At 45.5% G+C, this 21,648-nt stretch overlaps 1 protein-coding gene across 1 annotated transcript in view; it reads right to left on the bottom strand.

The window, feature by feature from the left end:
- The window catches only part of DHRS12 (dehydrogenase/reductase 12), a 45,017-nt gene that overhangs the window by 20,418 nt on the left and 2,951 nt on the right, over positions 1–21,648 (bottom strand). The window contains exons 3-6 of the mRNA XM_025044785.1: positions 17,741–17,874; positions 16,010–16,092; positions 10,253–10,344; positions 9,078–9,170 (exon numbers count right to left, since the gene is read on the bottom strand). Coding sequence (XP_024900553.1) covers positions 9,078–9,170; positions 10,253–10,344; positions 16,010–16,092; positions 17,741–17,874 — 402 coding nt within the window. The remainder of the gene's footprint in view (positions 1–9,077; positions 9,171–10,252; positions 10,345–16,009; positions 16,093–17,740; positions 17,875–21,648) is intronic.

The following is a 21,648-nucleotide window of genomic DNA, read 5'->3' as shown; positions in this document are numbered from 1 at the left end:
AATACATACCTCCTCCCCTAGCTACCCCCCACACAAAGTCCTGAGACTGAACCTGCCAAAATGCACATATCCCTTGAACTGCTTAGCTGTGTGCTGGGACCCAGAAAGGAGTGTGGCCTAAGGGAATGACAGAAAGGCGGCAGATGTTTGGAGGGAGGGGAGAGGGGAGGAGCGAGGAAGGGATCTGGTCCAGAATGCAGAATGCTGCTGGAGCCATACTGGCCTGGCTACAGCCCTGCTAACACCCCAGTGTCCATTAATTTGATTGTTTGAAGAGATCAGAAGGGTCTGGGCTCCTTGGGGGCCAGACTCTGAAATGCAAGAAGGGAACCTAAAGGAGACCTCTGATATAGCTGGATGGCAGCTCTCTCCTCCAACTCCCCCCCGACCCCCAGTGGCTTTCTTAAGGGAGAGGTGGTGCAGAGAAAATTCTGGAACAATGATGGAGGTGGAGGAACAATGAGAAAGCCAATGAGGCACTGAGGCTGGCTATTCATCTTTTCTCTTGTGACTCCTGCTTACTGCCCAATTTTGACTAGAACCAGGCAACCTGGCTAGGGTTGGGGGTCCCTCATGGGGCCGCCTTCCCTCACCCCAAAAGGGTCTCCTGGACTGAGAGGTTCTCTCCCTCAGCCTTTGTGCACTGCCCTGTCCTTGGAGTGGGTACGCAGGCAAGGCTCCCCATATCTGCACAGCACAGTATATACACCTGATTTTATCAGGCCTGTGCTCAAAGCTAAAGAGAGTACGGTTCCTTCTTCTAGGACTTCTTTGATTACTGAGAGAGGGTGTGGAGAAGAGACTGTTCAGTGACATGACCTCTGCAGACCCCTGAGCTAGCTCTAGGCCAAAACAGAGATCACGTCTGTGAATCCCCTCAGAGACTGTCCAATCCTTCCCATGGCGTGCTGGTTCCTGGAACAGGCCCTGGCCCTTCCCCAGGCAAGCAGGTAAGGCGTTTTCCCCTTATCGGGGGAGGGAGTCATGCCCCAGTACCCTTATCCATCCTGCCCTGTCCTATATAACCCCTCAGTGCCTGCCATGTGGCACAGAGGAGATGCATGGCATTTGCCACTGCCCAAGGGTGTCTCATATGTAATAAACTCTTGACGTAATGATGGCATTGTCGGCCTTTTCCTCTGGTCTCTCGGCCCTGGGAAATTTTATGTAACAGACGGCACCTAGAACAATCGTAATAAATAATCTGCTTCTTACTAAGAAATGGACTCACTACATGCCAGGCATTGTGCTAAGAGCTATTGTGCTAAGAGCTATGGTGCTTTCCTTTCATTTATATATATACACACACACACACACACACATACACACACACACACACGCATACACACACACATACACACACACACATACACACATACAGAATTTTGCTATATATATATATTTACATACAGTAAAATCTTTGCATGTGTGTGTGTGCGTGCACATATGTACAGCTCCATGAGTTTTTGCACACGCATAGGGTCAGGTAACTCTATGCATTAGACTGTGATGGGATTCAGAACAGCTCCATCAACCCAAATATTCTCTCATAGTCACCTGTTTCCTTTGTGGTCACACTTTCCTCTCACCCTTAACCCCCAGCAACCTGATCTGTTCTCAGTCTCTATAGATTTGCCTTTTCCAGACTGTCACATAAACAGAATCATACATATACATCCTTTTGATTCCGGCCTGACTTTTGCCAATGCATTTAAGATTCATTCATGTTGTTGCAAACTTCAGTATTATTGCTGAAGAGTATTCTGCTGTATGGAAGTACCACAGTTTATTCACCAAGTGAAGGACATCTCGGTTGTTCCCAGTTTGGAGCAATTATGAATAAAAATAAAGCTGCTGGAAATGTTCAGGTGCATGATTTTGTGTAAATACAAGTTTTTCTCTTGGGTAAACAGCTTAGAACTCTTTAATCCTCACCTCTAGCTCATAAAAGTATCATTATCCCCATTTTACAAAACAGGAAAGTGAAGTGTGGAGAGGTTTAAGCAATTTGCACAAAGGCATGTAGCTGGAGGAACTGGACGGCCCTCATAGCCTCACATCAGCTCAGTTCAGCCCACACAGACTGGACCCTTCCTAAGGGCCAGCAGTGCCTGTTCCCAACAATTCGTGCTCTATGCAAGAAGCCAACCTATCAACAGGTGATTTCCATTGTGCTAAGATAGGTTCCCAGAGGGTTACTACTGACGAAGCTCCAGGCTGGGGGTGTGCCCAGCTGTCACAGAGAAGTGAAAGTGAACCAGGAAGGGGTCCTTCCTGGCAGAGGAGCAGCAGGGACAAAAGTATGGAGGTATACTGCTAGTGCTATGTTTCCAAAAAGTGGGTTGGAGAGAGGAAAGAAAATGGCATAGATGATAGAGGATATGTTCATCCCTCTGGGGACCAAATTAAAGTTGTAGCAGAAACAAGGAGCAGCAGCAAGGAAAAATTGCCTGGGATGAACAAACCATATAACTAGGAAGAAATCCAAGAAATCACCCTGCAACAGCAGAAGGTAGGATGGGGTGAGGACATGGGGCTGCCCGGTCTCGAGCAGCTGAGTGAGACAGAGGCTGGGGCAATGGGAGATGCCTCTTAAGGGGGCTGCAACCGCAAGCGGATTTTCACTGTGACGGACCTGCTCACTCTGAGCACCAGTGCCAATTCAGCTGCGTGCAGGGGGCACCAGGGACTTACAGGGAGACATCGTCAAAGTGAGGGCTGAGGAGAGACTCGCTCTGTACAGAAGTGCCAGTGGTATCCATTGTTCCCTGATGAACCTTCCCCCGTTACCAGTGTGTGGACACAGCACTGCCATAGCCCTGATGTCATCGAACTGGATAACAGAGGTCGCTCCGCCCAGAGGATTCCCTGAAACTCTGCCTCCCCCAACTTGCAGCCCCATCCAAGCCACATCCAGGTGTATCCTCAGCGAGACAGGTGCTCCTTCCTGAGCAGCGCCTAGACTCACACTGGAGACAGCTGGCCTCAGTTTCTGGTATGGCCTTTTGAGGCAACTATAAGCACAGTATCTGTGGATTGCTTGCTGAATCTTAACAGGTGGCCCTGGAGGGGCAGATGCTTGGGCTAAATTTGGCCTTCAGTTGAACCTCTCAGGACTGTGCCAGTGGACACCTACTTCACAAATCCACACTATTAAGACCAGGAGACTTAGGAGCTTTGCTTAGTACATAGAAACAGACGCAAAAAGGCAGCCAAAATGGGAAGACAAAGAAACAGAAACCATATGAGAGAACAGAACAGAGATCCAGATGTAATGGAGTCAAGTATTTATTAGATGCAGAGTTCAAAACACTGGTTATAAAGATGCTCAATGAACTTTTAAGAAATGTAGATAAATTCAGTGAGAACTTCAACAAAAAAATAAAAAACATAATAATGGAAATGAAAATTATAAAAAGGAACCAGTCTAAAATGAAGAACCTGAGATGAGAAGTATATTAAATGGAATAAACAAAGTGAATAAAGGAAAGGAACAAATGACCTATCCAGAGGACGGGAAAGCCAAGAACACAATTACAATGGCAATAAAAAAGATGCTGAGACTATAAAAATAATTTAAGGAACATATGGGACACTATTAAGGGTCCAAATATCTATCTGATTGGCATACCTGAAGAAAATCAAGATGTCGAACAGCTGTTTGAAGAAATAATGATGGAAAACTTCCCTAACCTGGTGAAGAAATGTACATAGAACCCCAGGAAGCACAGAAAGTCTCCAAAACCAGGAACTGAAAGAGCCCGACACCAACACACATCATAATTAAAATGCCAAAGTTTAATACAAAGAAAGAATATTAAAAGCAGCAAGAGAAAAACAGATAGTTTTTCACCTATAAGGGAGCACCCATAAGACTGGCAGCTGATTTCTCAAAAGAAACTGTGCAGGACAGGAGGACTTGGCAAAAAATATTCGACAGGTTGAAAAGAAAAAAAATTAATGGGTTGACTGGCAAAGGATCCACGTAGGGAAATAATGGAAAATATGTATGGACAGGTAGGTCCGGTATGATAACAAAGGGCTTCAATTCCAGGTTAAGGAATTTGGATGTTAAAACAATATTAGCTGACATTTCCACAGTACTTATACTTCCCAGGTACTGTGTTTCTCTACTGTTAGCTGGAAGGAGACCTTAGAAGCAAAACAGTACACAGGTAAAGCTCAGGGTAAAGATTATTGACAAATAGGAATGCCTAGCACCAAACCATTCAGTGTCTAAGGAAATATTCTACCTTGGAAGTACTGTTCTTTGCTTTCCTCTGAGGCTCTGTACTCTAGCTCCCTTCATGGATGAAAAGAGAACTTACCATGTGGTTACTTAAATTGTGTATGTATGTAATTCCCCCCCTAGACCAGGAGTCCCTTTAATTTCTGAATCCTCATCAGTGACCACAGTGTCTGGCATACAGTAGGCACTCTATAAATGTTTACTGAACAAATATTTTGTTCATTAAATATTTTGGTTAATAAATAGTTACATCAAAGGCAGATGACCCATTTCCAAAGAATTAGAATGTAATAAAACAGACTCTTGTGGTAGATTATCATTTGACAATGCTCAAACGATAATCTTCCCCACCTCGAGGCAGAAGTACTTTTCCAACTCTTGATTCTGGGCTCTGTGAAATGACTTACATTGGTTAACGGGCTGTTAGCAGATGTGAAGCAAGTGGGGTCTTGAAATGTGCTTGCACCCTTGGGTTTCTCCCATGCCAGGAAACACGGTCTGGCCAGCCTAATGGTCCAAGGAGGATGTGAGAATTTGAAACACAACCCAGACCAACTTGTTGCTTGGAGACACCCTACTGAGCTCACCTGAGATCAGCTCACCCAGCAGACTTGCATCAGAGTCCCAATAAATATGTACTAATTACTGCAGCCTGTGAGATTTTGGAGTTGTTTTAATGTGGCAATCGCTGATACAACCCTCTACTAAAAATTCACAAACTATAATTTTGTTGTCTTTTTGTTTAGGAAGGTGAGTCACAGACTCCGGTTTTAGACTACTTCTGACCCTGTTTCCTTACCTATAAAATCTATAAAGTTGTTATGAGGACTAAATGAGATAATCCAGGAAAAATAGTACAGCCCCTGGCACATAGAAAGTGCTCAGCATGTGCCATTATTATTATTATTATTGTTATTGTTATTGTTTCTGGATCTGGGGCGTCTGCTTTAAACAGCAGTTGTCATTGGCTGTGGGGATATGCCAGTGAGTAGGTAGCTTCTAATAACAGAATGTAAAGCGACAGAACACCTACTCTATACTGATGCATGCCCTTCCAAAATGACCTAAGCTGCACTTCCCTACCTTCTGCCAAAGAGCGAAGGCACCACTGCTAGTTTACTACAGTCAATTAATTGTCGACGCAGCTGTCCTGGGGGAGGTGAAATCAGTGTCCTCTCTTGTGTCCTGTGATGTGAGAGCCTAAGATGTGGGTGAGAGTTTGAATCTGCTAACACTCAGGCTGTGGCAGGCTGCCAGCAGGGCACTTAGCATAGTCTCCCCTGCCCTCCCATCTGTCTTCCCTCCTCACAGACTCTTATGCCACTGAATGCTAACAGGAAAAATGTATAGGATTTGAGAATACCCAAAACATGAGCGAGAACAGCAACCAAACAGAATGTGTCTCATGAGGTCACCTCACCTCCACGCTTCTTCTACCCACACATCTACCCAGGGCAGCTCGTTTTTGTCCCACAGTAGGCTAAACTATGAAAATGTCTCCATGACCAACCCACCCCCACAAAAGATTAAAGAGAAGTATTCCCAAACTATGATATATACTATGATATCTCCACAAAGAGCTACATGCCGGCATGGGCTCTGACAGTCTCGAATTTAACTCCAGCTTCTAAACCCTTAGGATCTGATGGTAAATTCTTCAAATACTGGTGTTGTCCTGTCCTCAGAGTGTCAGGAATCTACTGATGTTTGTCCAGGGATGGGACACGTTTCTCGAGGCTCAGATGAATCTTAGAAAATAGAAAACAAGCTATCCCGTGTTACATAATCGGGCTGGGAAAACATGTTTCATATTAGAACGGCAGCCAGCAATTTCCTAGGACTCAGACAGAGGTCTGGGTTGTTCATTTGGCTCTGGACCTGCTTAAGAATGACAATATTTTAACCTCTCTGTTTCTGCTCAAAGACACATTAAGCTGCCCCCTCTGTCACTCTCATGCCTCTTTGTATAGTGTACTCTGTCTTCTACTCTAGAGAGGATGAATAGATATCAAAGCATGCGAATGATTACGCTTCTCAGAGAGGTTACGGAGATCAATAAAATGTTTCTGACACAAAAAGGAAATGAAAACGAAGAGATATCAAGGTCCTTAGAAACAGAGCAGATCCATTCAAAAGTACAACACAACCAGCTGTATAATCAAAAAGGCAGTCCCTTCGAGTCTATCATACCTGTCTTGTTCTCAGTAAATGCAAAGGTAAATGCCCTCTAAATAGCGCCCCAGCCCTGGCCCATCCTGCTCTCTCAGGGCTGGTCACTCCCCTCCTAGCTCTTATTTCACGATGATTCAGTGCCGAGTTTGAGGGGGAAATGCTGGGGGTTGGCAGAATTGTGTCCTGGTTATAAATGGGGGCTGTGGAGGCCGACAGATTTGGGTTCAAATTCTGGCTCCTCCACTTGACCTTGGCCAACATATACAACCTCTCTCAGTTCCAGTTTTTATTTGCGACGTATAGGTATACCTCCATCACTGGGTGGTCATGGGGGTTCAGTGACACATACATGCACCACACTCACTGGTGCCCAGACCACAGCAAACACCCAGCAGAATTTTACTGGGTGGTGGGTGGGTGGGTGCGTGAGGCAGCAGAGCTGCTTCATCCTGTGCAGTCCCACAGGACCCTGAACTTCAAAAGGCCCTGCATTTGATTTAATGCTCTGTTGTCGCTATACTGGAATTCTTTATAACTTTTGATCAAGGGGCTCCACATTTTTGTTTGTTACTGCGCCCTGCAAATCATGGTGCCGGTGCTGCTGAGCAGCCACCCGGGGGCCAGCCGGGGCCCTCCAGGAGTCTTTGCCATCTGATAAAGTTATAAGACAAACCAGCATGACCCCACATCCGGGTACTCTGGCAATGACACCACATTTGGAACAAAGTCAAAGGTGGAAATATTTGTACTAAACCTGCACCATTTCTTAGCAAGCTTCCAATTATTATTATTAAAAAAATTAAAAATAAAAAATAAATAAAAAAATAAAGCAACCTTACCACTGGTGATAAAGGTTCTTCCTCATTTCTGTTGTTTCCTTCCTCCATCTCAGGGAAATGCAACACTTAGCAATAAGCAGTTTAGTAAACTTGGGACTGTGTGGGCTCAAAAAATGAATACTTTTTCTCTTACCTTCTAAGTTCTAGCTGGACAAACAGGCAAATTAAAAGAGATGGATTAACAGGAGAAAATACAATTTTTAATACATGTGCATAGGGAATTCACATATGCATGAAAAGTCCAAGGATAGTAAGGCAACTCTGCGTATATATGATATTTTGGACAAAGGAGAAAAGGGAAGGAACAGGGTGTTAGATTTCAGAAGTGAGACTGAGTGATTTACAGGTTGTTAAGGAAGAGCAGAACGCGTGTGGCAGGCAAATACTTGCTAGGCAACTCAGAAACAATGGGACATAAGGCTTTAGAGCTAACAGGCTCCTGCCTGAAACCCTCCTATTTACCATAACTTAATTCAAATTAGGCGAAGGTGAACACTCTAACACTGTCTTCCTAAAGCAGGTTTTTCTATCAAAATCTCTTGGGAAAGGGGGAGGGTCAAAGGTTCTTTCTGGGTCTTTTGTTTCCTAATAAGCAGCTTAACATCAATATTCCAAAAAGTGGCTTCAGCGTGGCAAAACTTTGATCCCCTTCAGGAGCAGTAAAATGGGCATACTCAGCTCCTCTCCCGCTTTCTCCTTTCCTTGGAGAGGGCGTGGTGGTGTCCATCCTAGGCCAGCCAGCTGCAACAATGTGAGTCTAATTCTTGGGTTTAATACTAGGAGAACCCACTCACCCTGAGCATGCCCTTCAACCAGCTTTATCAATAACAGCAGTGATATTTTGACTTGCATCAATTATTCCTTTGCCTTACTCCTCAATCCGTTCAGTTCTTGGCTGGGAAGAGGGTTGCTATTTAACGGACACCCTCAACGACCCCAGCAACCACATGAAGCCCTGCCATCCATCTGTGACTTAGGACAATATTTAATTAAAATGCCTCATTAAAAGTTTAACTTATTATGAAGAAATAATAGAGACACTGGAGAGAATCAGATTCATAGCATCTCCAAGCTGCAAGGCACTGATATAACCTACTCCAGAACCCTTGGTTCAAGAAGAACATCCAAAGAGGTTAAAAGCCTGGTGCCTTGGAGTTCAAACTTTAGTGTACATCAGAGTCATCTGGGGACTTGTTAAAACACAGATTTCTTGGCCCCAACCCTTCTGAGTTTTGGATTCAGATGATCTGGGGGTGCAGTCCAAGAATGTGCATTTCTACCGAGTTCCCTGGTAGTGTTGATAGTGCTGGTCCAGGAACCCTACTTTGAGAACCACTGGCATAAAATGAGTCAGTCTGTTCCAGAGCAGGAACCGGAACCCAGGTGCCCTGCGTTCCAGCCAAATGCCCCTCCTTGATCCATCCTCTTGCCTCACGTCTGCACCCTCCTCAGCCCTGGAAGTCCCCCTGGCTGCAGTTTTCATACCTGCACTCTCCACCTGAGCTGAACTTGCTCTCCTTGCCAAAATGATGTCTATAATAAGCCTTGAACTTTCTAGAAAAAAAGTGCTTTAACAATACTAAGTATTTCTGGCATGAACACATATTATGAGAGAGTGTTTCATGAAGAAAAATTATAGGTCCAGCACGCTTCCGCTGCACAACTCTGCTATCTTGCTATCTTATGAAGGATAAGCTTAAAGCAAATGCCATCACGCCAAGACCAAGAGCCCAAAACAGTGACCAATGTTTTTCTCATACTTTTATGGTGTTATTTATGTCTCTGTTTATTTTGCTATAAACAAACAAGAAAGCTGCATATACATATCCAGAGTATTGGTAGCAAAGTTTTTTTCAAGTCCATCTTCTGTGAGCTTGCTTTTATTGACCATACAACCTGCATTATTGATCTAGAAATTACAATTGCCATTTCAAAATAAAAGAAAATAGGGCCAAAGGACCTGTTTCCAAACCCCACACCTCCACTGCCACCACTGGTCCCACATTCAAGTGACGACCACAGTTCTGCTCAGCTGTCCTTTCACTCCAAACCCCTTCTAGGAGAATGGCACTTGTGCAGAAAGCTCACTCACAGAACTGTGAAGAGATCTCCAGTTATGAGGGCTTGGCTGGGCAACCTAATCCATAATAAGGTGCTCTAGGAATCTGTCTAGACCAGTGTCATCCAATAGAAATATGTAATTTTAAGTTTTCTAAAAAGTAGCCCCATTAAAAAGGTAAAAAGAAACAGGAGAAATTAATTTTAATAATATATTTTATTTAACTCAATATATCCAAAATAGTATCATTTCAATATGTAATCGATATAAAAATATTAATGAGATAGTTATTTTTTTCCACACTAAGGCTTCAAAATCGGCTGATTTTTACACTTATAGTATGTCTCAGTTTGAACTAGTTACATTTCAAATGCTCCATAGCCAGACCGGACAGCACAAGACCGAGCCTTAGCCCACACGGGCATTTAGGAGCACTTTAGAAACTATTTGGGTAGAAAAGCAGTTCAAAGTGAAATATCTGAGAGGAGCAGTTAGGCATCATCCAACCTGCATCCCCAGCTTTCTGTGGAGTCCCACGCTGACCGTGTTACTAAAAGAATTGCTTGTCTGCAGCAGGCATTCTTCTGGACTAAGCTTTTTATTTTTATTTTTCCCTGAGTCTCTAATGTTAATACACCAATCCCCAAATTTAGAGTTCAGAATTCAGATATAAAAATCGTCATTTTATGAAAAATCCTCCCACAGTACGTACACTGCAGAAGGCCCCTTCCTTTCCCCACAGATCTAACCTGCGTGCTCATTTGAGTGAATCTGGCGAGTGAACACAATTGCATGAACAGGCCTCACTGTAAAAGATTCTTATTAAGGGGTCAACATAAAGACCCTAAAACATACTTACTTATGAGTCCACATTCACATAGACGAAAAGGTACACATGAGATTTAGCCTCTATTAATGCTTATAAAGCTTATCAGAACATTGAGTTTATGTTTCCGCTTGAAATTTTCAACAAATTTCCAGATTTTCTTGGGATCAGACAAGTCCACAATGAGCAAAAAGATGTTCTGAACCAGGATAGGAAAAAAAAGTGGTAAAGCTCTTTAAAAAAAGATATAAACTAGTATTTCTTAAATTAAAAAAAAAAACACATGTCCATGGTTTTAAAAATCAAGTCGTGTAGAATGATACAAAATGGAAAGTAAGTCTCACGCCTCAGAAATAAACCATTGTTCATAATTCCTTATGAACCATCCAAAAAATTTTAAGCATTTTAAATATAATATTTATATTTAAATAATACATATGGATATATGTTTTAAGTATTACATATACACATATATTAAACATAATATATATTATATATTCTAAACATACTATATATATAATACTATAATACTATAATACTATGTCTATATATGTATGTGTGTCCCCGCTCCACATGAATAAGATCAGACTATATATATCCTTTTTCAGTTAGCAATATGTTTTGGAGATAAATCTACCTTATTTCTTTTAATGGCTATATGACATACTTTTGCATGGATCTGTCAGTTTCCTGCTGCCAATCACTTAGGGGTTTTCGTCAAGATTGTGCTCGTAAGACAATAACTAAGGCATATTATAACTATGACAACTTCCTCTGTGACTCAGTCCTTGCTCAGAATGCACATCAATTTCTGCTATGTGTTAAGGTTATCTCTGGACACAGTTCCTTTCTCTATTACACTGAGAACTCGTTGATGGAGGAACCATATCGAATGCCCCCTTTTCCTTTATGGTGGGACACACGGTCATACACGTTGATGACTAACGTACGTTGGCTTTTGAGCCCTTTTCCTCTGTACCCAGCACAGAATCGAACTTGATTCTCAGTATCCAGTGAACGCAAGGACATCCCCTCTGAGCTCCTTATCACCAACCCCAGGCAGAGGTTCTTGCTGCTGCAGAGACTTGAGAACCAAACCTACAGATCTGATTCTGAGCGACAGCCATGACTCCTTTGATAAAGCAGAGTGTGGCACCCTGCCTCAGTTTCCCCATTAACTGAACTATAGAACCCAAGGCTGTACTCGGGGTTTCTTTCTACTGATCTTAAAACATAGTTTTCTCACCTTGAGACAAAGGCTCAGAGAATAAGAAAACAGAGCAAACCCACATTTTCATGACTCAAAGTCTATAGACAGCTTGAATATTTGGCTTAAGTCTAACACAATTGAAATGTTCCTCTACCTTCAAAGGCTGGGAAAAAGACTGTCTGTACAGGACTATGTTCTTTTAAAAAGCCTCTGAAGGCCCTTGCTCAGCCAGAGCGGACATAGGCTACACACTCACACCTGAGCTGGCACCGAGCCTCCACCAGTGACTGCAAACTGAGTCTAGACACCTAATCCTTTCATCCTGAGGCCTTTTCCACAACCGCCCCCAAACTCCCTCCCACCCAACCATACTCCCTCCCACCCAAGCTTACCACTCATAAAAAATCTAGGTTCAAAAAACAGCAAAATTCAAGTGAACTAAAATCAAATCTACTTTCAACATTCCACAACCTCCTTCAGCTTTACTAGGAGCACCACGGTGTCTCACTCGGCATTAAAAGGAGGGAGTGGCAGGGAACAGAAAATCACTGTCCCAGACAAATCAACCATGGAGCCTAATGAAATGAAGCATCATGTAAAGATGAAGGAAAACATCTGTCTCCTCTGGGAGAAAACAGGAGACCAGAAAGCAGCCAGAAGGAGTGGCCAGCAGTCTACTGTGACCAGGAGGAGGCACCAGGAACAGAAGCATATGTGTAAAAACCTTGACTGCTGACCTACATATGACAAGGCTGGCCCTAGGAGCCACTGGTCCCCACCGTACTAACTCTGAAACCCTGGATACTAGTATTAAAATCGGAAAAAACTCAACTGGACCTTTTCTGTGGATGATCCACCATCTAGCTGCTGTGCGGTCCAGGAGTCATGGGAACTCCTCTACTCATGTAAGAGGGTGAGTCTGACGAGCAAATGAGAAACAGTGCATGAAGGTGCCCTCAGAAGTAGAAATTGCTATGTAGGAATGAGGTGGTAGTTAATATCAATGCTGAGTACTCAGAAAGCTAAACCAATAATTTTCAAGAAATTAGAAATCCACATTGGCCTGGAAGAGAGACAGTAGAAACCCTTGTTTTTTATCTCGGTGTTTTGATGTAGACGGGGTCAGTTCACACAAGACATAGGGCATATTTACAGCATCTTCTAGCCACATCAGGAGTGTGGCAGGAGTTAAAATGTTGCCCAAGCACTGTAGCTCTGTGATCTTTCTCCTTAAAACCCATAACTCCATTCTAATCATGAGAAAAACATCAGACAAATCCTAATTGAGGGACAGTATACAAAATGCCAGAGCAGTATGCCTCAAAACTGTCAAGGTCATCAAAAGCTAGGAAAGTCAGAGACACTGTCACAGCCAAGAGGAGAAAAGGAGACATGACCACTAGGTGCAATGTGGTATCCTGGATGGGACGTGGGAACAGAAAAAGGGCACTAGGTAAAAACTAAGGAAACTGAGAGCAGATGGACTTTAGTTAATAATAATGTAAATGAATCATACTAACGTAAGATGTTAACAAGGGGGAAACTTGGTATGAGGTAAATGGGAACTCCACTATTTTTGCAATTTTTCTGTGCATCTAAAACTATTCTAAAATTTAAAAGTTCGTTTTAAAAAAAATGTTGACTAAGACGACAAAAGTCTGGTGTCCCTCTACCCAGGCAGCAAGATGGTAATGAACTGTAATGAGCTGAAGCAGGAGGTTCCACTCTGATTTTCTCCCACAGAACCACTGGGAGCACTGAGCCAGGGAGAGTGGGCTGGTGAGCAGGGAGTGTGCTCTGTGACAAGCACTCCCTCCCCAAGCCTGTGCCACACACACCCTCCCCAGAAAGAGCACCTTGGCAACACGAACAAGCAACTGATTCCCACCAGACATTGTGCCTTCCCTGGTGCCCGCTTGCCCATGCTCACCTGACTCAGCTGGCCTGCCGCGCAACCTACCCAGGCCCCCCTGTCCAAAGGACCACTGCTCTCTGATGTCCATCTGACTATGCAGCCAGGACCAGTCCCTCCAGTGCCCTCACTGCTCTACCATGGGTGTCTTCTGCTTCTGGGAGCTTGCCAGCTCCCAGCCCCCTCTGGAACAGCGCAGAACTAGGGAACTTAAAGCAGAGAGGTTGGGAGTGGTAATATTAGTTATCAGTAAATAAGATTGATAACACCAATTATAATAGCTTCTCCTCCTGGTTAAGAGCTGTATGTCCTACAATACAATGAACTTCCTTTGTCATAGCTCTTATGTTATGTCTGTCAGGGTCTAACAGAAACCTCTTTCAACAGAGGAAACTGAATGCAGGGAGGGGATGAAACAAGGTGAGAACTCAGTGGGACAGGAGACATAATTCTGAGGTCAGTAACAGCAGGAAGCTCCCAGCCCTGGGCTGGAGGAACAACGGAGGAGGTGGGATGGGAGCCAAGCCCAGGAGCCAAGGTGTCCTCCAGAAGGAAAATCCACAAAAGAGATTCTGCCATTGCAAGGGAAGCCAAATGTCCTTTTTCCGCCTTCCAACCACTACCCATCTTCCTCTGATACCCCGCACAGGCCAAACCCAGCCAGAAGCTGGCTGATGTGGGAGTTGGAGAAACACAGACTGCGGGGTCCACACCATCCACCCGCACTGTGGCACAGCTAGGCAGGCAGGCCCAGAGTGGCAGACAGGCTTCATGAAAAACGCTTGTCAATCACTTGACTCCTCCACAAGACTGAAAGGGGCTGTAACTGTCTCTCTGTCATCGCCAGCTCCTAATACATTGCCTGACATATGGTTCGCTCTCAAATATATGTACAACGATGAATAAAATAGTGTCACCACTGTTTTTCAGATGAGGAAACTGAGGTTCTGAGAAGCTAAAAACCTTGCCCAAGTTCACAAGGCTAGTGAGTACAGACCCAGGACTCAATTCAGAGCCCAACTCCTACCCACTCTCATGCTGTTTGTTTGGGGGCTGTGAGTTGCTGACCAGATGAAGCCGTGCAACGGTGCCTGTCAACAGACAAGGAGGAGTAGCTGATCCCTGGCAGAGCCTGGAAGATACACTGAGTCAAGGAACCCATACCCACAAGATGAGCAGACAGGCACTGAGCCCTGGACCCTCCAAGCTCTCAGTGCTGGAGGCCACTTAGAAATACAAAAGCAGAGGGGATTTCCCATGTGTATGTTCAAATCCCATCTTGTGTATGTGTATAGGGGGTGGGTGGGCAGTAGGTGAAGGGCTCCCTGTCTCCTGACCCCAGGAAACATGTTGGCTCCCCTTTAAGCTCTATATCTCTCCCCAAAATGGTGAAATTGGATATAAGGATAGCTCATTATAAATAGACCATATTGTCATTTTGTCCCATACAAATCTACTTCATAATAAATGTGGCCCAAACCACAGCAGCTTGGAATCCAGGCGGATCCTCCTCTGCCAGTGGTCCGAGATTAGTATTCTTGTTGCATCTTATAGCAGCACAACCAAAAGTTATCAGCAGGCAGACAGCCAGCTTTCAATCTCGAGAACTGCAGCCCAGATCGCAGCGGCACTTGCAGACATTAGAGGAAGATTTAGACCCCCTCATGCTCACGCCAGCACTGAGCCTCTGTTGGGCATCTAATGGTGTGAGACTAGGGGTTTCTGGTGAGAAGGGAAAGGAACAACTCCTCACTTTGAAAATGCTATTGAAAAAAATAATAGCCTTCATGAGCAGATGCAAACTATTCCATTCTAGATTGGGGGATTCTTTTTTCTTTGGCCACGGCCCAAGCCTGAGGGAGTAGAGGTGCTGTCTTCCCCTTCCCAGACTCCTTGCATCAACTCCTCAGTTGTGGGCAGTGACTGGGGCAGCAGCAGCAGCAGCAATGGGGGGGCGGGGGCGGGCGGGGGCGGGTGCCGGAGAAGCAGGTTCACAGGAGAGAGGAGGAAGCCGAGGTGGGGGAGGAATGGAAGGAGCATGTTTTCTAGTGAAAGTAAGGGGCCTGTGGTCACTGAGGGCCGTCCCCAGGGGCCCCTTCTACTTAACAGTGAGGTTTTGGGTTTCCCACCCCGGGCCAGCTTCACAGGGTACGACCTGTGCAGCTGCATAGGCCCCACATTCAGAAGGTCCCCATGCTTGTTTCAATGCTCTGCCTTCACTGTCTTGAAATTCTTAATTTTACACAAGGGTCCCACACTTTCATTTCGCACTGGGTCCCGCAAATTCTGTGGCTAGTCTCGGTTCTCTCTCAAAAGAGGAAGATGATAAAATACGAGCTATGTCCGAAAGCTCTTGTTAGAACGTGACTCTCGGCAAGACCAAAATGTTGTTTGTTGTCTTCTTTATTGGAAAGTCTTTGGCTTGTTTTACAGCTTGGTTCAAGGCACCTGAGTCACCCTTGACACCCCAGCAGGGCCCTTGTCTGGTATGATATCTCCACAGCAGGGATGGGCCCCTGCCTACTGGTTTCAGGGGCAGCCCAGAGTGACGGGTCAAACCTCACAGCCCCAGTTATCCGGGGTCAAACCTAGACATTGAAAAGCAGTGCTCCAGCTCTCTGCTGGCCGCCTGCCTGCATATACAGGCCATGGCCAACCCAGGGAGCACAAGCAGGAGTCCAGATCCCCCAAAGCTGACCCCAGGCACGGAACTCTCAGCAGGAGGGACGAAGAGCAGCTCACCTGATTACCACTCTCCCTGATGATCTCACCTTTGGCACCTTGGACTCCGTCTTTATCTCGACAAACCAGGTGAACTGTGCCACCTGGTGGAATTCAACAAAACACGGTAAGTTACAGAGAGAGCTATAGCTATGGAGACCAGATTTTTCAAATGAAGAATGAAGACATATGGACTCACAGAAAGAATACCTGAAGTTGAGACGATTCTGGCAATCGAGATGGATGGTCCCTGCGGTTAGAGCGGAAGGTATAACAGCTGGGGTCGTGGAACCTGCTCTCTATCTGCACTGACTGACAGTGCACCTGGGGTAACATCCTGATTTTTTTTTTAAAGGGTCTCAACACATGAAGAATATGAAGCGTCAGTCTTGGTCACATCTGCATCCCTAGCATCTTCCATAGTACCTGACAAGAGGTCTAAACCTGGTCATACTTTATACTCACCTGGGGAGTTTTTAAAGCTCTAGATGATAGGCCCAGCCTGGGTATGTTTTTAAAGCTCCCCAGGTGAGTCTAATTTCAGCCCAAGCTGAGAACCACTGGCCTAACATGTAGCAGGGACTTGTAATTGAATCCATAAATAACACTAAGACTATTCTAGCAAAGACTATACTGCCATTAATCAAGGTTTACATAAAGGGGAATGCTTCGGCTGGGGCAGTTAAGAAGTAATCATTATGGAACCTGCTTTCTTCGCTTAAATAGCCTGTTTTATTAAATGGGGTCTGGTTCATGGGAAGCTACAGATAACCAGGTGACCAGCCCAACCCCCTCTCTCCCCTCCCAAACAGTACTTCAGAGTCGCTCCCAGGTGCTAAGATACAGTGGCTCCCCGCCTTGACTTGGCAGATAATTTTACAGTTCCGAGAGGTATAGTATTTCCCTGGATAATGCCTGACTTGATTTTAGAGAACAAAATAAAACATCTTGAGCTTCTTGAAAAGTGATAAATTCCCAACCTCTTTTCCCAGCTTCTACTGGAACATCAATTTTTGCTGAAGAAGAGGCTCTAGAGAGACATGGCAGACTTTTCTAGCCACCACAGTGCCATTCAGTGACCAGGGCAGTTGAGTTCATGCAGGAAATTCTGTCATTTACCCAGAGAGAGACTTCTCCTGATTAAATAATGTGCGGGGCACCCAGAGAGCCTCTGCACGGAATCAAGGTTAGGGAAGTGAAAAAGGAGGCCGTCCCCAGCTGCTCTCACCCTGCGGGCCGGACATCGCGACGGCGGGAAGGAGGGAGGAAGTTCAATGCACTCCCCTCTCCAGTTGTTCTGGGGGCACTGGTTCTTGACTAGGGTCCACAGCCAAATTGCACCAGACTCCCAATCCCTGCCCCCCCACCACCACTTTTTATTAAGGAGACATGAGCTAAGGCCAAATATCCACATTTTTAAAGTTCCACTACTGATTCTGATGCCCAGTGTTGGCTGAGCACCTCACTGCTCTTAATCAGAAAGCATGTGGACAGGACCCAAGCTCTCCTGTGAATTAATTAAGCATTGAGGAAAGGCTCCTCCAGTCACTCGCTCTATCCACCTTTAGGTGAAAGCTCGGGGCACAACTGAGAAAACTGGCAGATGTGCTGATCATCATGAGATTACTGTCCAGGACTTCTGGCCATGCTGGCCGGGCCCTTCTAACCTGCCTGTGACACAGGCACTCTCCCCAATGTAGAGAGGCTGCAGGCTGGCCACAGGGTGCAGTGGACACACAGCAGGCTGCTCACCTCGCTTGGCTATCTCAATGGCAGTTGCTTTTCCAATGCCGCTCTTTCCTCCTGTGACCAAGAAGGCTCTTCCAGCAACTTGAACCTCCAAGTCATCAGGGACAAAATCCTCACATGCAGATTCATAGCCAGTCCTGGAAGCAGCAGACACACAGAAAGAATGGCTGTAAGGAGCTGGGAACACCAATCCATGCAGGGAGAAAGCCTGACTCTGGGGGGGCATTACTGCTCTCTCCCGCATATCACACAGTCCCTTCCTTCTCTGGCTCCCTGCTTCCTTCCCTCATTACACACACAATACCATCTTCTCAGCCCCTACATTTCCTGTACCATTAGCTTCCTGCGCTTTTAAAAATATTTGGAGATTCCAACAATTTGGCATTCAAACTACCTTTCTCTGTTGCCTCTGATACTGGGGAGTGCCCCTCCAAAGCCCCACCTCCAAAAAAACCCCAATCCTCTGATAGATGGATTGTTTTTCCTTTGTCCCATTTTGGGGGTGGGAGAGGGGACCATTAGCATCATGCTTACTGTATGGCAGGACAGGGATCCCTATGCAGCTATAGAAGAATCACTGCAAAGTGGGAAGATGTGCAAGTAGAGAATGAAGGAGGAGGGGGGTAGTTACTTGAGCTCTGCACCCCCTCAGGGAGTGAAGAATCTTTCAGGGCTATAGGGTATGTGCTGCACAACTCTAGGGGGCATCATTAGGAAGACAGTGATGGAGATGTGTATCTGCATTAGGACTTTATGGCAAATCAAATCGAGGAGGAGACGCTTTTTCTAATTTTCACAAAAGCATCATAATGAATAGATGCAATGCTGAGTTCCTTAACTGTTTCTCTCTGCCTTTTGACATACTTCTTCTACCTTTACTTTCCTAGTATTTCTTGGTCACAAAATTGGCAGAGGGCAGTGGAGGCAGAATGGAGGCCCACTGGCAGGAGGAGGCCCTGAGGGCAGAGCTCTTCCCACACAGGGCTGGCTGGGGTCTCAGAGCCTGTGTCTTTGACTCAAGGAGCCCAGTGGTTTCTCCTAGCAACACAGAAAGTGACTCTCTCCCCTGAAGGTTCTGCAGGAAGCCCAGCACCCTTCCATAGGCTGCCAACAGCTGGTCTCCTGTCCCAGTTCAGCACAACTGCCAACTACATGCCTGACACAGGTGAAGAGGCCAGAGAATGTTTATGAGCTTTCGGAAATCATTGCCACAGGGGAGGTCATCACCCCTTGTCTGAGTCAGGAGACCAATAAGAATGTCCCTGTTCCCAAGTCTGTAACTTGCCTGAAGGATTGGGGCAGCTCGGGGAACACCCTGCCCATTGCTTCTGCTGTTAGTGGCCCACTTAGCGAGGTAAGCAAGACGTCTGACTATTCTAAACCTTCTTGAAAGGCTGACTTGAAACTAAAAATAATATCAGTAACATGGGTTTTGGATAGGACCCCTGGGTTTAGATCACAGTCTGCTTCTTAAAGCTGTGCAGTCTCGTGTTGGTTTCACCTTTCTGAGCTCCTGTCTCCTCATCCGCAGAAAGGGGATAATAAAAGCTACTTCTTGGGCACTTATCACTGCACTTGGAATAAATTAAGAGCTCAATAAAGTTATTATTATTACTATTTTAATGACATTAATACCTTCCATGTTCGAAATCGAGCTCCTCATTTGGCCCCTTCAAATCATTAGGAACTTTGAGAGCATTTTTAACTATTACCATAGAGGAAGCTGGAAGATTTGTTTCCCCCTACAAATCTGTGTGTGGTGGGGCGGGGCGGGGGGCGGAAAGGTGTCCCAGGATCACTGTGAAAGGATTTTTTTTTGCAGAGGCAAGAAGTTCCTCAGAAAGAGCAAGGCCTTTCAGAGAGTCGACGCACAGTGGCCTCTCCAGGAAAAAGCACTGGTACAGAGTGAGTGAGACTTTCCCAAACCACAACAGGGCCAGAAGCGCAGGCCCCAGAGAACATGCAGGAAACGGGCCTCAAAGATCCTCTTCCTTCAGGGGCAGGAAGCAGAGAAGCTTTTCTCTGTGACACCCAGCCAGAGGAGACCTTAGCCTCTGGGCCACCACACTGATCCTATTAAAGACTACTGTTTGCTGAGGGCGGCTCTGTGGACCTAACATCTTCAAACTCCAGGCTGTGAGCCGCTGCCAGTGGGTAGTGCCAGGCTGGCCTGAAGGACATGTCATACCCTTCCTCTGTCCTTTGCTTTTGACACAAGGATTCCCTTTGTGTCTAATCTGTTACAATAAGATTCAGCTATTTAAAAATATTCCTGCTCTCTTATGAGAAGCGTTTTATCTTTATTCTCGATATCAGTCTCTATTTTTCAAATGCAGAAGGAGGTAAATGACTTGCCTAAGGTCAAAATATGGTAGGTGATAAAATGGAAGGTTCTCAACACCTAGCCTAGGAAACCTCTACCACCTCAGTGGTGTAAAACAGTGATGGTGGTCCCAAGGTAAGCAAGCAGAGTCAGCATCACCTGAGAATCAGTTAGAAGAAATGTATTCTCTGTCTACTGGGTCAGACACTTTGGGGTGGGGCTCAGCAACCTGTGGTTTCTCATGCCCTCCAGGTGATTTTGATTCAAACTAAACAACCTCTGTATTTAGTGTTTTTCCAGCCCTTGATGATAGGAATCACCTGGGGGGCGGCGCTCCCAAACATGTTTCCTTCAATTTACCTAATATGAAATTTGCTTAGGTCCCACCCATCTGAGTTTTGGGGGTTCTGTTGTTGTTGGTCTGTTTTTGTTTTAATTGCTCCTGGTAATTCTTAGATTGGGGCGAATTTAGGAAACTGACGATTCTGCTGCCTAGGGGCCCAATATAGGGAAGTTCTATGAAAGTCCCAAGAAAAAACACTGTAACTACAGACTCTTCCACTAGAAAAAGTAAAGTGTTGACTTTCCCTCCGATTCACTAACTTCACAACCGTGGGGAGACCCACCTAAATTTGCCCTCCTCTACCTCCGGGATTTTTAGAAGTCTGCTTTCCCGGGGTCAGGATGCAGACTCAAGCTCTCATACTGCACTTTGTGTAACATGGAAAGACCCAGCAGATAGTGGCCACTGCCTGAGTACACCTCTTTGAAAGAAAAAGGCTGTCAGAGTATTTGACTAAATTCAGTGGGTCGAGTTAACAGCTGTACTTCCAACCATTCTTCGCAATACTGGCCGGAGGAGGATCTGCACTTTTACAAAAGCATGTGGGGTGAAGAGTAGGGAGCAGCAGCAGCTGCCTGCCCTGGCAGGATGCCTCGAATCCTGTATGATGGAAATATGCCCAAGCTGCCTTAGGAACTGATAAAAACCCTACTGCAGGGAAAAGAGGAAGTCTCTTTGAGGTAACTGGGCTGCATGTGAGAATCACATAGGGAATTTTTATAAAACGTCTAGGCCCCAGTGCTGACCAACTGAATCAGAATCTCTAGGGGTAGGGCCGGAAAACTGGTATATTTAATTCTCCCCTAGTGGTTCAGATGTTCAGACAGGGTTGAGAACCAGTGTGTAAGCCTAATTAATTCTAAGATAAAAACAATCTCTCCAACCTCTGGAATTGGCCACTTCTTAAAACCACAATGAGACGGAAGGCCGGCCAGGGCACACCAAGTGTGATCAGTGAAAGCGTCCAATATCGCTCACCAGCCTCAGACTGGGTGTACACAGCCTACACCGCCCTGAAACCCACGCTCAGACTATTCCAGCTAGAAAGGTCACAGTCTACCAGCCGCGTTTTATTAGTAAGAAGAAACACACCCAGGCAAGTAGTAGGCCAAAGTCTCGCCTAGCAATTTAGAACTAGCCCGGGCCGACGCTGAAAACAGCCCCACGAAGGCAGTTCCCCGAGCCCGCCATGCAGACCGCCAAGGTAACGCCCGGGGCTGGGAGGCGCCGGGGCCGCCTGACGCC

The sequence above is a fragment of the Pteropus alecto genome, unplaced genomic scaffold, assembly GCF_000325575.1.
Source record: "Pteropus alecto unplaced genomic scaffold, ASM32557v1 scaffold413, whole genome shotgun sequence".
Classification (NCBI taxonomy): Eukaryota; Metazoa; Chordata; class Mammalia; order Chiroptera; family Pteropodidae; genus Pteropus; species Pteropus alecto.
Note: the sequence above shows the minus strand (reverse complement) of the source record. Positions and strands in the feature narration are given on the sequence as shown.